This window comes from Vipera ursinii (genome assembly GCF_947247035.1).
Source record: "Vipera ursinii genome assembly, chromosome: 3".
In the NCBI taxonomy this organism is placed as follows: domain Eukaryota; kingdom Metazoa; phylum Chordata; class Lepidosauria; order Squamata; family Viperidae; genus Vipera; species Vipera ursinii.
In genome coordinates, this window is record NC_139516.1 from 69,724,291 (window position 1) to 69,743,296 (window position 19,006).

The 19,006-nt window shown below is 35.6% G+C and overlaps 1 protein-coding gene across 4 annotated transcripts in view; it reads left to right on the top strand.

Moving 5' to 3' along the window:
• The window catches only part of MIER1 (MIER1 transcriptional regulator), a 49,963-nt gene extending 31,561 nt beyond the window's left edge, over positions 1-18,402 (top strand). For 3 of the 4 annotated variants that reach the window (XM_083361122.1, XM_083361125.1, XM_083361123.1), the window contains 10 exons: positions 3,542-3,662; positions 5,601-5,665; positions 6,739-6,811; positions 7,780-7,931; positions 8,377-8,458; positions 9,246-9,340; positions 11,690-11,817; positions 14,651-14,790; positions 15,291-15,592; positions 17,560-18,402. In XM_083361122.1, coding sequence (XP_083217248.1) covers positions 3,542-3,662; positions 5,601-5,665; positions 6,739-6,811; positions 7,780-7,931; positions 8,377-8,458; positions 9,246-9,340; positions 11,690-11,817; positions 14,651-14,790; positions 15,291-15,592; positions 17,560-17,634 — 1,233 coding nt within the window. In that variant the 3' untranslated portion in view covers positions 17,635-18,402. Of the gene's footprint in view, positions 1-3,541; positions 3,663-5,600; positions 5,666-6,738; positions 6,812-7,779; positions 7,932-8,376; positions 8,459-9,245; positions 9,341-11,689; positions 11,818-14,650; positions 14,791-15,290; positions 15,597-17,559 lie in introns of all 4 variants that reach the window. The other variant, XM_083361124.1, reaches the window with a different exon arrangement.
• Positions 18,403-19,006: the final 604 nt, after the last annotated feature.

Genomic DNA, 19,006 nt, shown 5'->3' on the forward strand with positions numbered 1-19,006 from the left:
TAGTAAGCTCCTGTGTTGACCTTCTCTTCACATACATTGATTGCTTTGTGCAATTGCTCAGAGACTGCTATTATTCTATTACAGTGCCAGTCTTTAAGAAAAGTTAAAAAAAAAGCCTATTCATTTTTGTCCAGTCTCTTAAGTGTTGTTAATAAATTATATAGCGTACATATGTAGGGACCACATTGCTTGGCTAGAAAAAAAACAGGTCTTGGCTGATAAAGATTCAGGACAGAACATTCCAAATAGTCAATTGTAGACTAATCAATTATCCTAAACCATGTGGCAGAAATTTTAGATCTCTAAAAATTGTAATGGAAATCATCAAACAATCTATGGATTGCAATCTTACTAGATTATTGCATTCTGTAAAAATATATACATACAAGTCAAATGTACAGTGAATAGAAGCCTTTCAGCCCAAATTCCCATTGGAAGAAGGTTTAAGCAAACCTCTTTTTAATTTAATATGAATATCAAGTTCCTAACAAGTATCTAACTTCTCACAAAATGTTCGTCAAAAATGTCATCCCCCTATGCTAGCAAACAACCCATTATCTGTTTTGCTTTATGCAGATAATGTGATCATCCTCTTCCTGATACATGCTGACTTCAAAGTTAATGTTTACAGGTGGTCCTCAACTTACAACCATTTGTTAGTGACCGCTCAAGCTCACAATGGCACTGACAAAGTGACTTGCGACTGTTTTTCACACTTAATGATTGTTGCAGCATCCCCATGGTCATTTGACCAAAGTCAGGTGCTTGCAACTGGGTCATATTTTTGATGGGGTCATGTGATCACCTTTTGCCACTGTTGGCAAGCAAAGTCAGTAGAGAAGCAGATTCATTTAACAACCATTTTACTAATTTTACAACTGCTTTGATTCACTTAACAGTTGTGGCAAGAAAATGTCGTAAACTGGAACAAAACTCACTTAACTGTCTCAATAATGGAAATGTTGGACTCGATTATGGTTGTATATTGAGGAGTACCTATATTGTAAGGAAGAAAAAATAGAAAATAATTGTAGTAAAACAAAAGTAGTTACATTAACAAAACAATGCATAAAATGTGTCATAAATAGAAAATCAAATGCAGTCAGTTTGAACAGATATTAACATGTATTAAGAGAACTGAACTACAATTCCTCAGTATTGAAAAATGTAAAATAATTAGGAATTACGTTTCATTCCTCTGCTAGAAAGAGCAAAAGAAAACTATTTCATCTTTGCAGAAAAACCTAATCATTAAATTTGCCAAGCACTATGAACATAATCACATTCCTTGTGGAATCACACTTTTCAGGGCCAAAGAGCTGAGTTCAGTGCACTTTGGCACACAAATTTACTTCTATAAAGATGAAAAAAATGAAGGTAATTCAGTACAAGTTCTTAAGAGCAATTCTTCACTCACTGCGTTTCAGTGCAAGCCGAGGCCAGAGCTGGGTTGCATTACAGTGAAAGCCCATGTGAGGATTTACTGATTGAAATACTAGTTAAAATTAATTTTGAGGGAGAAAAGTATCCCAATTACTATACATTAAATCTAAGCTTGACTAATTCTTTTAAAAAAACACATAAGTTCAGCTTGCTATGTAATCTCGGTTCACTGGCATCTGGGTAGCCCTTATGAGAAATCACACTATGTATTCTGGATCTAGGTTTTACAGTAGGAGTAGACTTTGATATAACACTGGCCTGTGGAACAGGATTTATTTACTCTTTTAAATATTTATATATTTTCTCTGTCCCTCACAGAAGTACATATACTCTTGCCAGCTTTTGGCCTTTCCATCATGGTTGTAGGAAAAAAAAATCACTCTTCCATCACGATCACTTGTAATGAAACTGTCTAGAATTACATTCCAATAGATTGTTCCATGTCAAAAGATAATTAGCTGTGTTTTTCTCTTATTTTAATTTATGCTGTTGGCTGTGCTATACATAGAAGGTTGGTCTATGGCACGGGTCGGCAACCTGCGGCTCCGGAGCCGCATGTGGCTCTTTGAGCCGTCTCCTGCGGCTCCCAGTCGCCCGGTGCGCGCGCACCTCTCCCTCCGAACGGGAGGAGATGCGCGTGCGCACCACTCCAAAGGTTTGGAGAGCTGCGTGCGCACCTCTCAGAACGGGCAGCGGCGGTACCCGTTTGGAGACCTGCTGGTGTTCGGGCGGAGGTGTGGTTTGGAGACCTGCTGGTGCCGGTTTAGAAAGCTGCCGCGGCCCGCAGCAGCTTTCTAAACCAGCACCAGCAGGTCTCCAAACAAGTGTTCGGGCAGAGGTGCGTGCGCACCTCCGCCCGAACACCCGTTTGGAGACCTGCTGGTGTTCAGGCAGAGGTGCGGTTTGGAGACCTGCGGCAGCTTTCCAAACCGCACCTCCGCCCGAACACCAGCAGGTCTCCAAACGGGTGTTCGGGCGGCAGTTTGGAGGTCACGGGGGTGGCTTCGGCGACGCCTGGGCTGAAGGTGCCGCCGCAACCCAGCGCCCGTCACGGAGACCCGTCGCCGCTGGCGTGCAGGTGCGCCCACATAAAAAAAAGTGGAACCGCGCGCGTGTATCCACGCACGCGGCTCCCACTTTTTTTTATGTGTGATGGAACCGGTTCCCAGTGGCTCTTTTGCTTTTTCAGGTTGCCGACCCCTGGTCTATGGTCATGAATAAACTTTGATACTTAATGCGTTACTTAGTGCTATTCCTATTTCCTCTGGAAGTTGGAGAGAAGTCTTATCATCACCATACTTTTCTCATGAGACGGGATTGTGTATGAGATTGATTGATTATGCAAATAGGAATCAGTTGCTTTCACTGGAAATTTTACCCAGTAGTATTTTATACTTTGTTTTTGTCTTTTTCGGAGTGTAACTTTTAGCAGGAATATATGCACACATATGCCTGTGCAAATCTGTCACATTTTGGCAAATATGTTACGTATGTACAGGTATGTTTTTCAGCTAGACTTAGCAACTCTAAATTAATGAGGGAAGCATTCAACAATATATGTGTCTACACACAAACACACAAGTGTGCATGAATGTGCAAATAAATATGTGTATGTACGTTCAATATGTTGTCTCTTCATTTGGGGGAACCATAATTTTTTAGGGAAATTATTTCTGTCCTTTAATTATTGGTTAAAGTTTTTTTAATATCTTGGGAGCAGGTAATTCAAGAACTGTTCAAGTTCATAAATAATACTAGAGCTAGCCAGTTAAGATGAACATAAAATCAGTGATCCTTTTCTTGGTCTCATCCTTTAGGATGAGTAGGTGAAACAAAAAATTTCCAGTGATAGTATTGAAACTGAAATATTTCCTGTGAATATTTACTAAGCTGCTTCGATTTTTAGTTTTAAGATGCTTCTTAAGATACATTGCTTTTTTGTGTTTTAATGTGTAGCTTTGATCTGTTTTATTTGCTGTATTCATCATTTAATTGGAGTTTGCTTTAAGATCTCTTGTTATATTTGCTGCATTATGTTTGCTAGAAGTCAAGTAAAGTTAAAAATAATTGCTTTTATCTTTGTTACATTGTTTCTAAGGAGGAAGCTATAAAGGATTCATCAGGTCAAGAGGATGAGACACAGTCCTCCAATGGTGATCCAGTTTCATCTGTTGTACCAGAAATAATTCGCCCACGTCGTTGTAAATACTTTGATACAAGTATGTATTTTTTAAAATCAGTTTTCAAACATTTTAGAAATGCATGGAAGTTGTAGAAATATTTGGGCATTCCCCTGTGCAGTAAATGAACGTCAGGAGAGCTAGAATCATCGCAATGATGAAATCTGGAATTTTGAAACAGGTTGACCAACGCCTACTTTTATGTGAGAAATTTGCACAAAAAGGCAATGATTTTTTTTTCTCTGTAGTTGAAATCTTCTGAAATACGGATAGAGTCTCTCTTCTCACTTCTCTAATATTTTAAAAGTAATCTGCAAGGAGAAAATGTTTTCTTGTGGAAAGAGAATTCTGTTTATGAACTTCAGAGCTCTTTATCAGCTGCTGGTTGGAGACAGTAAGAACTTTCTGTACAAATAAAAGATTGCCTTTTCCTTTCTTGTAGAGAAAGACAATAGTTGCTGGTTGTCTTTACAGTGAAGGTACTTATCAAGGATAAATTGTCTGGGAGTGGGAGAATGATCTTTTCTAAAGTCTTGTCTCTTGATATCATTGGACCTACTGAGGAGCATACTAGAAGGCATTTTCTCTGTAAAGATAATGCTGGTTGGTATTCAAACTTCTGAATTCTATATTTGAATCTCAAGATCTACTGCCCTGCTTTCTAATACATTTCTGAGAAGAGTATATAACCTGCACAGTTATGCGTAAAAACATAACCCAGGTATATATATAGCACACATGATGCTGTTACTGCATTCAAGTGAGAAAATCCTCTGTGCTCCGAAAGAGAGCATTTACTTCTAAAGGCTGGATAACTTTTTTCTTGTTTGCTATGTGAGATAAGCTCTGAGCACTGTCACACTGAATACTGAAGGGGAGGGAAAAGAAGAAGGGGGTATTGAAGAGAAGGAAGAGTGGCTGGCAGATTTGTTAAACCAGAGATTCTCCATTTTTGATGTTCACTGCTAATATTTGGAAATAGAGGCTTAGCTGATGTTATCTGTGACCTGATCATTGCGCTAATATTTATATTTGTCTAATGCTAAGAATTTTAAGTAGCTTTTCCTCCATTACTGCCTGTTATGTTTGTTTGTTTTTGTTTTTGCCTTTAGCATAATGTTTTTGTTTTTGTTTTTGCCTTTAGCATAATATGTGAATCCATTTATGTGAATATGTGAATCCATTTCAAAAAGAAAGCTAGAGTTGATAGACTGGGAGTAGCTTATATTTGTAATTACGTATACGTATGTATGAGCAGAAATGCTGTTAACATAAAGTTAGTGAGTCCAAAAAGTGCAGCAAAATAATTTGGTGTGGTACCAAAACTAATATATGACATGGTAATTTTTAATCTACAAATCTCTGGTTTAAAATGTCATTCGTACTTGCCCTTGTGTATGGAATTTGAGGGATGATGGAATGGTTACATAAAATTATTTTACAATGAATTGCTTAGCTAATATATTCTGAAACATTTGTATATATTCTTCTAACGTATATCCCTGGAAAAAATACAGTTAACTTTTAGCTGTGTGAACAAATTCTCCCCTTTATATGAAGAAGCATTTCTATTTTTTAAAGTTTTTTAAAAAGTATTTGCCTCTGACAAAAGCTTGTTTTATATTTTAATGCTGCTTTTTGTGACTTTCAAGATACAGATGTCCTTAAGCAACATTTTGTTGAATGTATCAGCTCTTTAGCAATGCTATTTACCTAAATAAATATATTAGAATGTACATTTTTAAATATTTTTCAAAAATGGAAACCTCCTAGCTAACTGTAGTTCAGAGCATTATGAGTCAGGACATACCAACCACAATTAGTCACACAGAGTTGGTTGTGACATCACAGTTCAATATTTAATTAACCAACCAGATATGGGACTTGAAAAATCTGTAGAAAATAGTTTGTTTGAAGAAATGTAAATCCAGGATAGCTATACGTATGTAAGTGAAAGTTGTTATTTTTTTAATATAGATAGTGAAATTGAAGAGGAATCTGAAGAAGACGAAGACTATATTCCTTCAGAAGACTGGAAAAAAGTAAATATGAGCTTTATGATAAACTATCAACATAATATAACTATTATACAAATTAATTTGTGGGAAAAATCATTCCTAACATTATGAGTATTCAAAGCTCCTTATGAAGCTAGTCTCAGCAAGTTGGGGCTCAAGGAGCCTTTACAGTTAAGCTATTTGAAGATTATATTTGAATGATGTCACAGACTATCACAGTGCTTTGCCCAAAGATCTGAAGCATGCAGCTATAGTTTATTTTAAAAATTCTAACTCTGACTTAAATAAAATCATTGTTGAAGTTTTGTTATTTAAAATGTATTGAACATTTAAGAGGACTCGGTTAATACAGCAAGGTTTTGGAAAGGGGGGACTTGGAAAAATATTATTACATCTGCAATTTTATTATGTTTCATTGGAATTTCCTCCCCTCTTTATCCAAATGATTGTAGCTGGGGGAAAAAAATTCATTGTTGTGTCTGCCTGACAACTAGTGCCCAGGTTGAAAAGCTTGTTCTGACCCAGTGCAGATTTTTGTTTTTAATCTGACATTCAAGGTAACAGTTTGGTTTTGCAGATAAACTGGATCATTTATTACTTAAGTGTACTCGCTTCATACAACAAGTCAGAATTCCAGAATCTTTTCTTATTCATGAGCAATGAAAGCAAAGGAAACCTTAATTTTATATGCAAGTAATCTGCTTTGCCACTTTCTAACTAGACACAATCTGAAGTTGTGGTTTATAGTTGTTGCAAACTCTTTGCATTTGGCAGCAGCAAGTCCAAAATTTGGATCGAAACTTAGCTTCTTTGTTTGTAAGTTCCTGATTTGTTTAGCCATTCAGGTTGGAAGCTACTTGGCAGTTTTTGAAAAAATGCTATAGAATCTGGAATTTTTATTGGCAAATTTGGTTATTATTAAGCCCATGTAATAGTTTACATTGCATAAAGAAGTCAATATATGAACAAATACGCTTATTTCATACTTTTAAAATGTTTATTATTCCAATTGGTATTTGGCTGTCTGTCTAGTCATTGAACGTAAAGTATGGTGTTTGATCTATGATTACAGATGATTTATATTTTTTTCCAAACAGGAAATCATGGTGGGCTCCATGTATCAAGCTGAAATTCCAGTTGGCATAGCTAAATATAAAGAGAATGAGAAAGGTAAAGTAATTGGCAATTTGTTTTAATTAAGGTTGTAATTAAGATTTTAGGTGAGTTCTTGAGGAATTCACTTTAGTAAGGTTGATGTATAAAATTCTTGCAATTCATAAAGAATCCTTAAGAATAAGGTATAAGATATAAAAATATGCAAGGAAGCTTAATATTTATTCATACAGTGGAAAATATATGTAGAAAATAGAAGCTGGCTTTGAACATCATTTTAAACAAATTGGTTTCCTTGTCTTGTGTTTCTAATGTTTTTAGTATTATATGTGAACTGAAACCACTTTGATTTATTTAAAAATATGGTTAAACAAAGCAGCTCAGATATGCAGACACACACATACACACAAGAGCAAGGAATGATACAAACACTTGTGCATGGTTTCCTTACCAGTTACAAAACTGGATTTCCCATTACCAGGTGCAGGCCTTTCTATTGCATCTCCCATGTATGTAACTTCAAAATTCCTAATATCCCACGAGTTACTGATTAATATCTCAAGCCGTCAGTTCAACAGCACAATCTCATGTATTATAATTGAATGAAATGGAGTTTACATAGAAACCAGCCTGAATTATACCAGCCATAATAGTGAAACATTTTTTTATAAATGGCTTTGGTGGTTGCAGAAACTCTAAGAACAAATTGGTTGAGCAACTCCAACACTTCCTGCCATTTGGAAAGTTGGTATAATCTGCAAATGTAATGTCATTAGAAATCAAGTTTGCACTTACCTGGAACTTGGTGAAATAAGTAAAATAAATAAATAAACAGGATGAGGCATTTTCCTGAATCTCTTTGCTAGAGAAAATGCTTTTCTCTTCTTTATTTCAGCTCTATTTTTCAGTAATATTTTAAAATAACGGAAATTTATGAGCCATCTTAGATGCAAGATAAAATGCAAAGAATTGTCCGATCTCTAAGTATTGTTAGGAAATATATAATTATCTGTCTGTAATTTTAGTGTATGAAAATGATGATCAATTGCTATGGAATCCAGATTACTTGACTGAAGATAAAGTGATTGAATTCCTTAATGAAGCCTCCAGACGGACAGGCGATGAGAGAGGAATTGATGCAATTCCTGAAGGATCCCATATTAAAGATAATGAACAGGTATATCAAATATATGGAAATCTTCATTTGCCAACAGAGCTTTTCCACTGGCTACAAAGAGAGTGGTTTTCAGCAGTATACCCCAATCCTCCTGCTTATTTTGTTACCTACATTTTTGTTAAAATTTGCCCTGGAGGGTTGTGAGCTTTCCAAAACAGTGTAAGAAGATTGTGTGGTTGATGAAAACAGAGAAAATCCGGGAAAATTGGTTCATTTTTTCCATCAGCAGAGCAGGCCACTCCTTCAGGATGTTCCTGTCAGAGGAATAATATTCTATATCCAATCCCTAACATTTTAGAACATCTTGAAGAGATGATCTAGAATTTTTTTATTAGCTATATAAAAACCTGGAGGTCATAGTTCATATTGCTTGAGTTCTGTCATTTTTTAACATTAGAATTTTAAAACAAGTCTAAGAAGACAATGTGGACTTCTTCTTTTGCAGGCTTTGTATGAATTAGTGAAATGTAGTTTTGATACAGATGAAGCATTAAGAAGATTGAGATTTAATGTAAAAGCAGCCCGAGGTATGTATGATTTTATTTTTTAGCGTGTTTTACTATTGTGAATTTCTACATCATTTTTTAAATTTGTTTGTTACGTTTACACACACACACACACGCCACATAGACACAGTGATTTTCATACTTTAGTTGAATATTTTATTCTCTTAAACTTCAGCTCTGGTGTACACGTATATTGCAGTAACCATATTTTCCTTCTGGTAGATATGGAGAAAGAGAGTTCATCTGAAGATTCCATGTAATTGGGGTGGTGGAGGAGGTGGGACGGGAAGAGGACAGGGAGGACCTAATTCATAGCACATCTTTTGCTGTGGAGGTATTTCCATACTACCTTGGTTATCTTGAAAACTAGTATAGCATAAAAAAGATAATGATGGCAAATCATGGCATTGTATTTTCACAGTGCAATGATTTCTGTAAGTCTGTATGAATGTGAAGAGCTTCTGTGCAGAAAAGATTTTGTCTGCTCTGAAAATGAAAAAGGACAGAAAGGAAGGAGTGGTCCCTTTTTAGATTCTGCTTTCTAAACCAATTAACCCCCAACCCTACCCTAGGAAATAAATTAGGCAGGAAGACGCTTCCAATACGAAGCATTGCTCACTTTCCCTATGTACTCTTTTAAATTCACCATAAGGAGCTTCTCCGTTTCCAAAATACCTTTAACTAAATAAAATGTCACATCTGTATCAAATAGGAGACATGTTATCATTTTTAGTACTTAAGAATTCATACATAGACTTCCTTGTTTGACTTGAAGTTCTTATTTATGTATTGTATTATTTTAATTCAGAGGAGCTGTCTGTCTGGACAGAAGAAGAATGTAGAAATTTTGAACAAGGTTTGAAAGCTTATGGAAAGGATTTTCACTTAATCCAAGCAAACAAGGTTAGTAACTTGTATAATGATGAAAGCCTTATAAGGTGGCGGGTTTCAATTTGCTTTCTCTCAACACTTGAGTTAGAAGAGATTCAGTAGATCATGGCCATCATGGTAATGACAGAGATGATCCATGTTACTGAAGGCCTGAGTAGCCTGAATGTAAAATACTTATTTTGTCTCTGACCTGCAAGCCTAAAATTGCCTTTCCAGCTGTTCCAGTTTGGAAAGTTAATTTGAATGAAGTCACATTTTTATTGTAATGAAGGCAATACCTTGACTTACAACCATTGGTTTAGTAAGTTTGAATGTCTACGGAGGTTCTCAGTCATCCAGGTTATGGTTGTCCCAAAGGTGCTTTTTCAGGAGGCAACTGGACTTTCTTGTGTTTCTTTTGAAGACGTTTCGCTTCTCATCCAAGAAACTTCTTCAGCTCTGACTAGATGGTGGGGAGTGGAAGGATTTATGTTGCTTGCAGAGAGATGGTCATTTGTATTCCTTTAGAGAGTCATTGAAAGCATCTGGAGATTTACCTGTGTCCTCAGGGTCACCTGAGTAGTGCAAATGTGTGTGGAGCCTAATAAGTTCGAAGTTGCAACAGCATTGAAAAAAGTGCATTCCAACCATTTTTCACGATGACCGCTGCAGCATTCTGGTGGTTATATGATCCAAATTTGGACAGTTGGCAACTGGTATATATTTATGACGGTTGCAATGTTCCAGAGTCATGTGATCACCTTTTGCAAATTTCTGACTAGCAAAGTCAATGGAGAAGCCAGATTCACTTAACAATCATGTTATTAACTTAACAAATGCAGTGATTCACTTAACAACTAGGGCAAGAAAAGTCGTAAAATGGGGCAAGACTCACTTAACAATTGTCTTGCTTAGCAATGGAAGTTTTGGGCTCAATTGTGTTCGTAAGTCAATGACTACTTGTGTTATTGCTTAGCTTTACTCTAATATGGCACTCAAAGAGTGCGTTCAGTTTTGACCTCATGAGGCCTCAGTATGACAAATGCAGTTATTCTCAGTTATAGAATGTTATGATCCTTTAACAGATTGAATTTTCCTTGCCCATATTAACAGTGATTATCACTGATCACCAGTGGCTATCACTTAACCGTCATTAAGATTGAGGTTGACCAAGTTGCCACATAATCACTTTCCATCCATCTTAAAACAGAGAATCTTGTTAACTTTAACCATGCTTAAGTTTAGGGCTAAGTTAGAGCCCTGGCATTACCGTGTGCCAATCTTAGAAAAGCTGTTAAATCCCATTTCACCCATAGCATCCTACACTGCTGATGCATGTCCTACTCCCCTTATGTTACCCAGTTGGATCTTCAAGCGGTCATTATTTGAAATTGAATTATTTAAAGCAGACAGAGGCATTATGGAGAAATTACTATGCCTCCTTATCTTTGAAGTGCTGCTGTCAAATCACTGGCTCTAATATGGTCAATGTATCAGGACATTTAATATTGATTGCATCTCTCAAACCCTTTTGTTTATATTCTGCAAAAGATATTACACTATTTGGTTGCAGTTCTAGTGGCTTACACAATTCTATTGGGCAATACCAGGGGTAGGCAACCTCGGCTCTTTTATGACTCGTGGACTTCAACTCCCAGAATTCCTGAGCCAGCTGCTACCCCTGGGCTATACAGTAGTTTTATTGAGATTCAGTTTCTTTGATTGTACAGAATTCTGTTTGTCTCTTTAAAAGCTTTTGCACCCCAGAAAGACAATTCAGTGTTTTCTAAGGCTGTTAAGACTTGATTTGCCTCCTGCTTACAATCCATTGTTGTTGTCAATTAGCTAGAATGTTGAGTTCTTCTTTTTTCCCATCCCTTTCTTAGCAAGAGTTCAGTTACTAAAAAAAATATTGATTTTCTGTGTGTTATTTCAAATAATTCTTCATCATATCCACTCCATGACAGTGGAATTCTTCTCCAGCAAACTCAACAGGATTTTACTCTGTAACAGAAGCAGTGGTTTTTTGGTCCCTGATTAAAAAACTGATTTGCCTGAGGCTTGACTTACAGGGGCCTATTTTTGATTATTGTTTGTATTATAGTCCTACTATCTTATTCTAGCATTATTTAAGCAAATGAATATGTAGGCAAGATTAGAGTACCAGCACAATCATGATGATGATGTTGGTGATGATATGCAGTTGTCAAAGCATTACAAAGTCAAAAGGGGTGTTGCATGATGTTTGAGAGGGAAAAAAAATAAGAATAATTTGTTATCTGCTGGCTTGTCTATATTGAATATTCCCTTTCCTATAAATATGTCCTTTAGTATGAATGTTATATTAAAGTAGATTATATTCTTGGTGTGTAATAAACACAGGTACGAACAAGATCTGTCGGAGAGTGTGTAGCATTTTACTACATGTGGAAAAAATCAGAACGATATGACTTTTTTGCTCAGCAGACAAGATTTGGTAAAAAGAAGTACAATCTCCATCCTGGTGTAACGTAAGTCTTGTAGATTGTTCTCTCACCTTGCACTGTACTAAAATTTGTTTTTTTTTAGAAATGACAGCTTTTTTAATTAATTAGAAATGAAAGTGTTTCTTTCTAGTCATCAGTCTGAATACCACTTTTGTATTACATTAGAATATTATGTTGTCTTTTCAAAAGTACACATGCTATTATTGAAACTGCAACTTTATCCTTTATACTGAAGGTCCAGATTATATGTCTCATTTTCCCACAAATGTGACCTATATTATAACTGATAGGAATATCAGGTTGGAACAGTATAAGAAAAGTAGTGGAATGGGAATTTTAACTGAGATTCCTCTGATCTGAATCTAGGATTACACTCACCTGCTCTCTTTTGTAAAAAACATAATACAAAGGGAGGATTTTGCTAAGTATGCCAGTTACCTCAAGAATTTCTGTGCACATTTCAACAATAAATAACCCCAGGTCACCTAGGAATAAAACAGAAAAAAATATAGACAATAGACAACAAAAGGGTCATAGAAATAGTTTAAAAACTTTAGTAGCCTGGCATAGAAATGTTACTTTAGGCAAGCCTTTGTCGTATTGTTTACTGTATAATAAATCTCCATTCAAAATTTAAAATGGATTATTCTTTGAATGTCTTAACTGGACATTTTCTACTAAGGTGTATCATATTAGAATGATGCCTTAGGGCAGGGGTGTCAAACTGCTGGCCTGCGGTCCGGATGCATCATGCCGAAACCGTGCCTACCCCATTGCCAGCAATGGAAAAAAAGTCACGATACATCGCGACACACCACATGACATTGCGAGTTTGACACCCCTGCCTTAAAGTTACTGGTCATTTAAAAACCACAGTTGGGATTGGCAACCCCAACACTAAGTGACATGGTTGTTAAGAAAGATATCACATGATCATAATAGGTTTATATATCACTTCCTCTGTGGTTATTAAGTGAATCACGTTATTAGGCAAGTTTTCATATGACCACAACTTGCAATTTTATAGCTGGCTTCGCCATTGACTTTATTTGTCAGAAGTCAACTGTGAGACATGCAGATGGAGATCATGTGACTGCAAGACACTGCAATACTCATAAATGTGAAGACTGATTATAAAGTTTTTTTTAGCACCACCATAATTTTGAACAATGACTAAATAGGGCAACCATTAAGTGAGGGCTACCTGTATTTTCTAGTACTTTCAGCAAGAAATAGAAATCATAAGCAAGTTGTAAACAAATTAATTGTTGAATTTCTAAACAATTATTGAATTTCTAGGCTCTTACGCTATTATTATTTTTTATCTTAATAATAATAATAAACCTTTATTGTCAAAGTACAACATGTGTACATTGAGATTAGCTGAGCCTCCCCCCGTGCTCTCTCCCCACAACACACAGTGACAACAAACCCTCCATCCCACCACACTATGTGAACCAACTACACCACACACCGGCCTCCCAAGTCAATTCTGCATAAGATTATGTCCCATTTAAAAGCCTAACAGCCCATGGATAAAAGCTATTTTTCAGCCTGTTGGTACGGCTGGCTATATTCCTATATCTCCTACCGGATGGTAGGAGAGTGAAGAGATACCGTCCAGGGTGTGAGTCATCCCTGAGAATCTTCCTCACTCTTCCAAGGCAACGAGCCCTGGCGATGTCATCCAGTGGTGTCAGGGAACAGCCCACAATGTCTTGTGCTGTGCTCACTACCCTCTGTAATACTTTCCTATCCGCGGCTGTCAGACCAGCATACCAAACCACAATACCATACGAGAGGACGCTCTCTATAGTAGACCGGTAAAAGAGGGTCATTAGCTGTTTTTCTACCCTGTTCTTCCGCAAGACCCTAAGAAAGTGAAGCCTCTGTTGGGCCTTTCTAGCCACCTGAGTTGTGTTAACTTTCCAGGTCAGATCTTCACAGAGGTAGACTCCCAGAAATTTAAAGGAGGAAACTCTCTCTACACAGTTCTCTCCGATGTAAAGTGGGGCAGGTTCCTCCTTTTTTCTCCGGAAGTCTAACACCATCTCTTTCGTCTTGCCGATGTTTAGGTGCAAGTTGTTGTTACTACACCATATGGATAGTTTTTGTACCTCCGCCCTATATGCTGTCTCATCCCCACCTGTAATAAGACCCACCACAGTTGTATCATCTGCGAACTTGATTATCACAGTGGATGGGTCAGATGATACACAATCATAAGTGTATAAAGAGTACAGGTAGGGGCTAAGCACACAGCCCTGTGGCGTGCCGGTGCAAAGCTTCATGGGGGTGGACAAAGCAGAGCCGACCCTCACTGTTTGTAACCGATCCCTAAGAAAGTCTTGAATCCAATCGCAGATGGCGGGGGAGAATTTCAAGTCAGTCAGCTTCTCGATGAGAATGCTTGGCAAAATGGTGTTGAAAGCCGAGCTGTAGTCAACAAAAAGCATCCTGACGTAACTTCCAGGCTTCTCGAGATGACTTGTTACAGAGTGTAAAGCAGTAGCTATGGCATCGTCTGTCGACCTATTTCCCCTGTAGGCAAATTGATGTTTGCCGGGAGCTCAGAGCCGCTGCGTGTGAACGCGCCGCCATCTTGAATGTACAATTAATACATATTCATTGAATTTGAGCTTTTTATCTTAAGTACAATAATAGAACTTGCCATTTCTCTGGTTTTGCTTTAGCATAATATGATTTAATATATGTGCAAACCAGGGAAATTTGTCTTCTTCAATAAGAATTATGGTTTTAAAATCTTGGCTTAGCATTAGGTGAATGCAGATTGTTCAGTGTAGCACTTCAAGTGAAGCATATTTGAAGAGCAAATTTCTTGAACATTTTCTTAAAGGGACTACATGGATCGTCTTTTAGATGAAAGTGAAAGTGCGGCATCCAGCAGAGCTCCTAGCCCTCCTCCTACAACTTCCAATAGTAGCACCAGCCATTCAGAAAGAGAGGACAGCACAACCAGCAATGGTAATCAAAATGGTAGGTAAAATATCTTCTTCCATCTATATTCCCTAATGGTGCATTCTTTAATGTGTTGGTGGCTCCTTCTATCTCTTGTTTTAACCTCAACTCGTTTACTGTGGAGTAGCTTGGACTAAGAGAGAAAGATTGGCCAAACCTACCCTTGAAATTTCCATCACTAAGGGTAAATTTAAAACTGTGTTTTCCCAGCCCCTAGTGTAACATCTCAATGCAGTTCCAGAAATAATAATATTAAGTAAGTAGAAGCAGGGGAAAACACACACCAGATGGTATGCCTTATTTAAATGCAAAGAAAATGAAATCAAATTTAGTATGGATTATGATGTCATCAACCACTTTTGTAGTGTCACTCAAGCTATTTAAAAGCTAAGTAGTTACAAATTGGGCGACTGCATTCTGTATATATGATATCATATCCGTGTTTTATGGTTTGTTTTTGTGACTTGTTTTTTTAAGATGGTAGTTCTTTTCTGTTTTATATTCTCTTTTCTTTCTAGGTGTATCTACTAATGGGCCAAGTGAGTTATCAAATAAAGATGACATGAAAATTGAAGGGCTGCACATAAATGGACCAACAACTGGCAAAAAAACGCAACTTGTAGATTTTGATACAAATGGTTATGAACCTGAAAATCTTTCCAATCATTCTAAACTTCCTCATTCAAATACAAGGCATGAAGATACAAATGAAAGGCCTATGAAAAGGAGAAGAATCAACAGCAGTGACAAAGAGTGCACAGCTTCCTCTGAAATTTTCCAAGAAACAGTGGCCCAAGGGAAATTTGAAGACCAGGACACTGTGGGTGACTGAACACATTTCATTCAAATAATTTTATGGGATGTCTGCATTTTCAGGATTAATAGGTTCTCTTTACAGATTCAAATCCCATAAAATAATTTATGGAGATTTTGAAATATATTTTAATTGCTTCCTAATCCTAGCTAAGATTACAGTATACCTTTTAAAATCCTGAAATGCAGATGGGAGAAATTTCTATCAGAGAGGCAGTTGCTATAGAATTGATTGAGAGTTTTGGGTTTTTTAGGCAAATTTCTTTAGATGACTTCAGGGCACTAACCTGTTATGTAAATTATACTTTGAAAAATAGCTTAAAATTCCCAAGCAGAATTGATAAAATGGAAGTGAAGAAAGAAGCAATATTGAACAGTTTTAAGGAATACCAGTAAATCCTGGTTGCATGAGAATTCATTGGCGTGTGTATAATGTATATGTGTGTCAGCGTGTAGGCATATGTAAATATGTATATATATGTGTGTGTATCTGTGTATATACATATACATACATATATATATATATATACACACACACATATATATATATATGAATGAATTATATTTTAAAAATAAACCAAGAGGTTTGTATGTAGAATTATTGACATCAGTGATGTCTTTCCATATTCTTATCTGGAAATAAGAAATACTTTCTGTATTTTTCCAGATTTTGTAGCCTTTGAAAGATTTTTGCAATACTAAAAAGTGTGTAATTTTCATAACTTGTACAGTATGGTAAACTTTGATCTTCTGAGAGTTGATCTTCTGAGGATTTGTCAGCTTCACTTTATTTTGCTAAAGCTTTTTTTATTAATAAAAGTCATGTTTCAGAAAGCGGTAGAAATTTTAAATATTTAAATTGCTTACCCAAATTAATATCAGAATTTTCAAACTTTTATCTTGGGACAGATGGTGACTTAAAAGTTTTTAGATTAGCGTGATGCTATGATTGCACAAGTGTTCTTGCTTTTATAATTGTTTTTCAGATTTCTTTTTATGAGATAGAGTCTAAAAAACATCATCTGAAGGCTTTAATGTTGCTAACTCTTGTTAGTCAAGGTCATCCATTACTTTATCAGTTTATATGTACATTTTGGTGAGCACAGTAGAATTAGGAATTAATTAAATCTGGCTACCTTGATGAGGACCAAATGCTTAGCCTGCATGCTGTGGGTCCTTATGCTGCATCCAACAAATCCATGGATTAACTGCTTCTGGGGAAGTACAAAAGTATGGGTAGTAGTTATTATGGCATGTATGTGTACTAATATGCATGGATCTGAGGTACTGTAAGGATTGTTGACCTTCTTTACGTTTGAAACAAATCCTTGTCAGTCTGGAAATAGTTTCAATAGTGTCAGTTCCTATATATAAAAGGATTTGGATTATGGCCATAATGAAGGTTTACAGAATCAATCTCTCAATGACATATAAAGTCTTTCATTATTTTTTTCTTGCAACTTTGGCTATATAAAACAAAGTTAACCATGTGCTTGTCTTGGGGCTTACTTGAAATGTTACAATTATAGCTTCCAAGTTGATCTGCTCATTTAATGATTTGGCAAAATAGTTTGATTTTAATTATTTAGTCCACTAGTCTTTTAGATTGTCCCAAAACACTTTTGTTGTAGTTCCTGGAAATATCTTTTTTTTTTTTAGCCTTCTGCTTTCTCATGAAACATTTTTGATGAATTCCATGCTTTAACATTATAGGACTAGTATTTATTGTCTGTTGCTTACAAGCAGTATAACGTGTATAGATGAAATATTTAATCTTTTAAATTTTACTGCTTTAGGGAAAGTGCCATGGCTGACCAAACCCAGTTTTGTTAATATGAAAATCCAAAGTTTTTGTAGCCTCGTATCAAAGATTATGTTTTAAAAAGTATATCAAAGCAAGGCAGTGCAATGCTTTTAGAAATCTTATTGCAACTTTGAAAACCTATTTTCTGTTCCTTGTCTGTATTTTTGCAGGTTGAAAATGCTTGCAAGACTGTTCATAGGAAAGTTTATAAATATATTGTTCTCAGGCTTGTAAGTAAAATATAGCACTGTGTACATTTTTTAGAAACTACTTTGGTCTTTAATCTTACCTTTAATGGTATGCCTAAGAAAATCCTGACATTCCATACTCAATATGTAATGCTCAGCTGTTTTTAAGTATTTAATTGTAATGTGCATCTCATTTATGCAGGTGTTTATACAATATTTTATTCATGTTCTTTAAAATGCAGCCACTATAACTTGATAAAGACATTGCACTAGTAGTACTATTTAAAAATCTTGTAATTTAGCAACCAGTTCAAACAGCTTTTAGTGCAGTTTGGAAAAGATGACCCATTGTTTCCAAATTGGTCTGAAAAGTCAGTACAGCTTTGTATAGTGATTGTAATGTATATTTTAAGCACTATTGTGTCCTGATCCATAAAGTGCATTGTATGCAGTCTGAATCAAACCTTCAACTCAACAGGCCTGACTGTTGGCTTTATAAAGGGTTTTAAGTGATATTTTGAAAGAAATCAAAAAAAATTGCAAAGTAGTTTTTATAAATTTTTCACATAGTAATTTTGCACTGTTGGTAATACCTGTGTCTGTTACCTAGCTCCCTGTCTGCAATTCTGGAAAAGCTTATTAAAGTATTTTTTTAAACATATTGCTTATATAAATACAAATATTGAGTACTTAAAGAGTGGAATTTGTTTCTTTTAAGAGAATGTGAAAATGCTGCTTAATTATATGGGAGAGAATACTTGAATTGTTCAATAATAGTTTTAGCAAACCTTTGCACTTCAAAATAAAATTCTGTGCTTCACACTAGTTTCAAACTAAACTCCAGATATTTAATGACAATAGGGGGTTTTTTAAAAAAAAACACAAAACAATTAGGGATAAACTGAGTTGTATACAATCTTGCTGTGAAATTAGAACTGTAATATCTAAGTCTGAATATTTTTGTTGAGGGTATTTACCAATAAAATGTAATCATTTCTTGACATACCACAGAATATAGAGCTGAATTAATTGTTGTAATAAAAAGATTGCTATTAGAAGTATTGAGAAATTACTAGCCCAGATAGAATTTGTTTCTTAGATTATAGATTATTTTTAGATACATTCGTATCTTTAGTAAAGAAAAATGAAAAGTTGTAACAAATATTTAATAAACAAGGGTTTGGTAAAGCCAGGATCTTATAAGGCTATATTCATATAAGTAAAAATTTAAAAATTATAGTGCCTGGAGTTAATATGTTAGGAAATTATAAAAGAAAATTAAACAATTTTTATTTTATGATCATTTGCATGGAAAATCAGTAAAATGCTAAACTATGTCATGGTTCTATTTTATATAAATTATATGTTTATATAAAATAGAAACCAGAAAACAACTTTAAAGAATGACCTGTAATCTTTCCATTTTGAT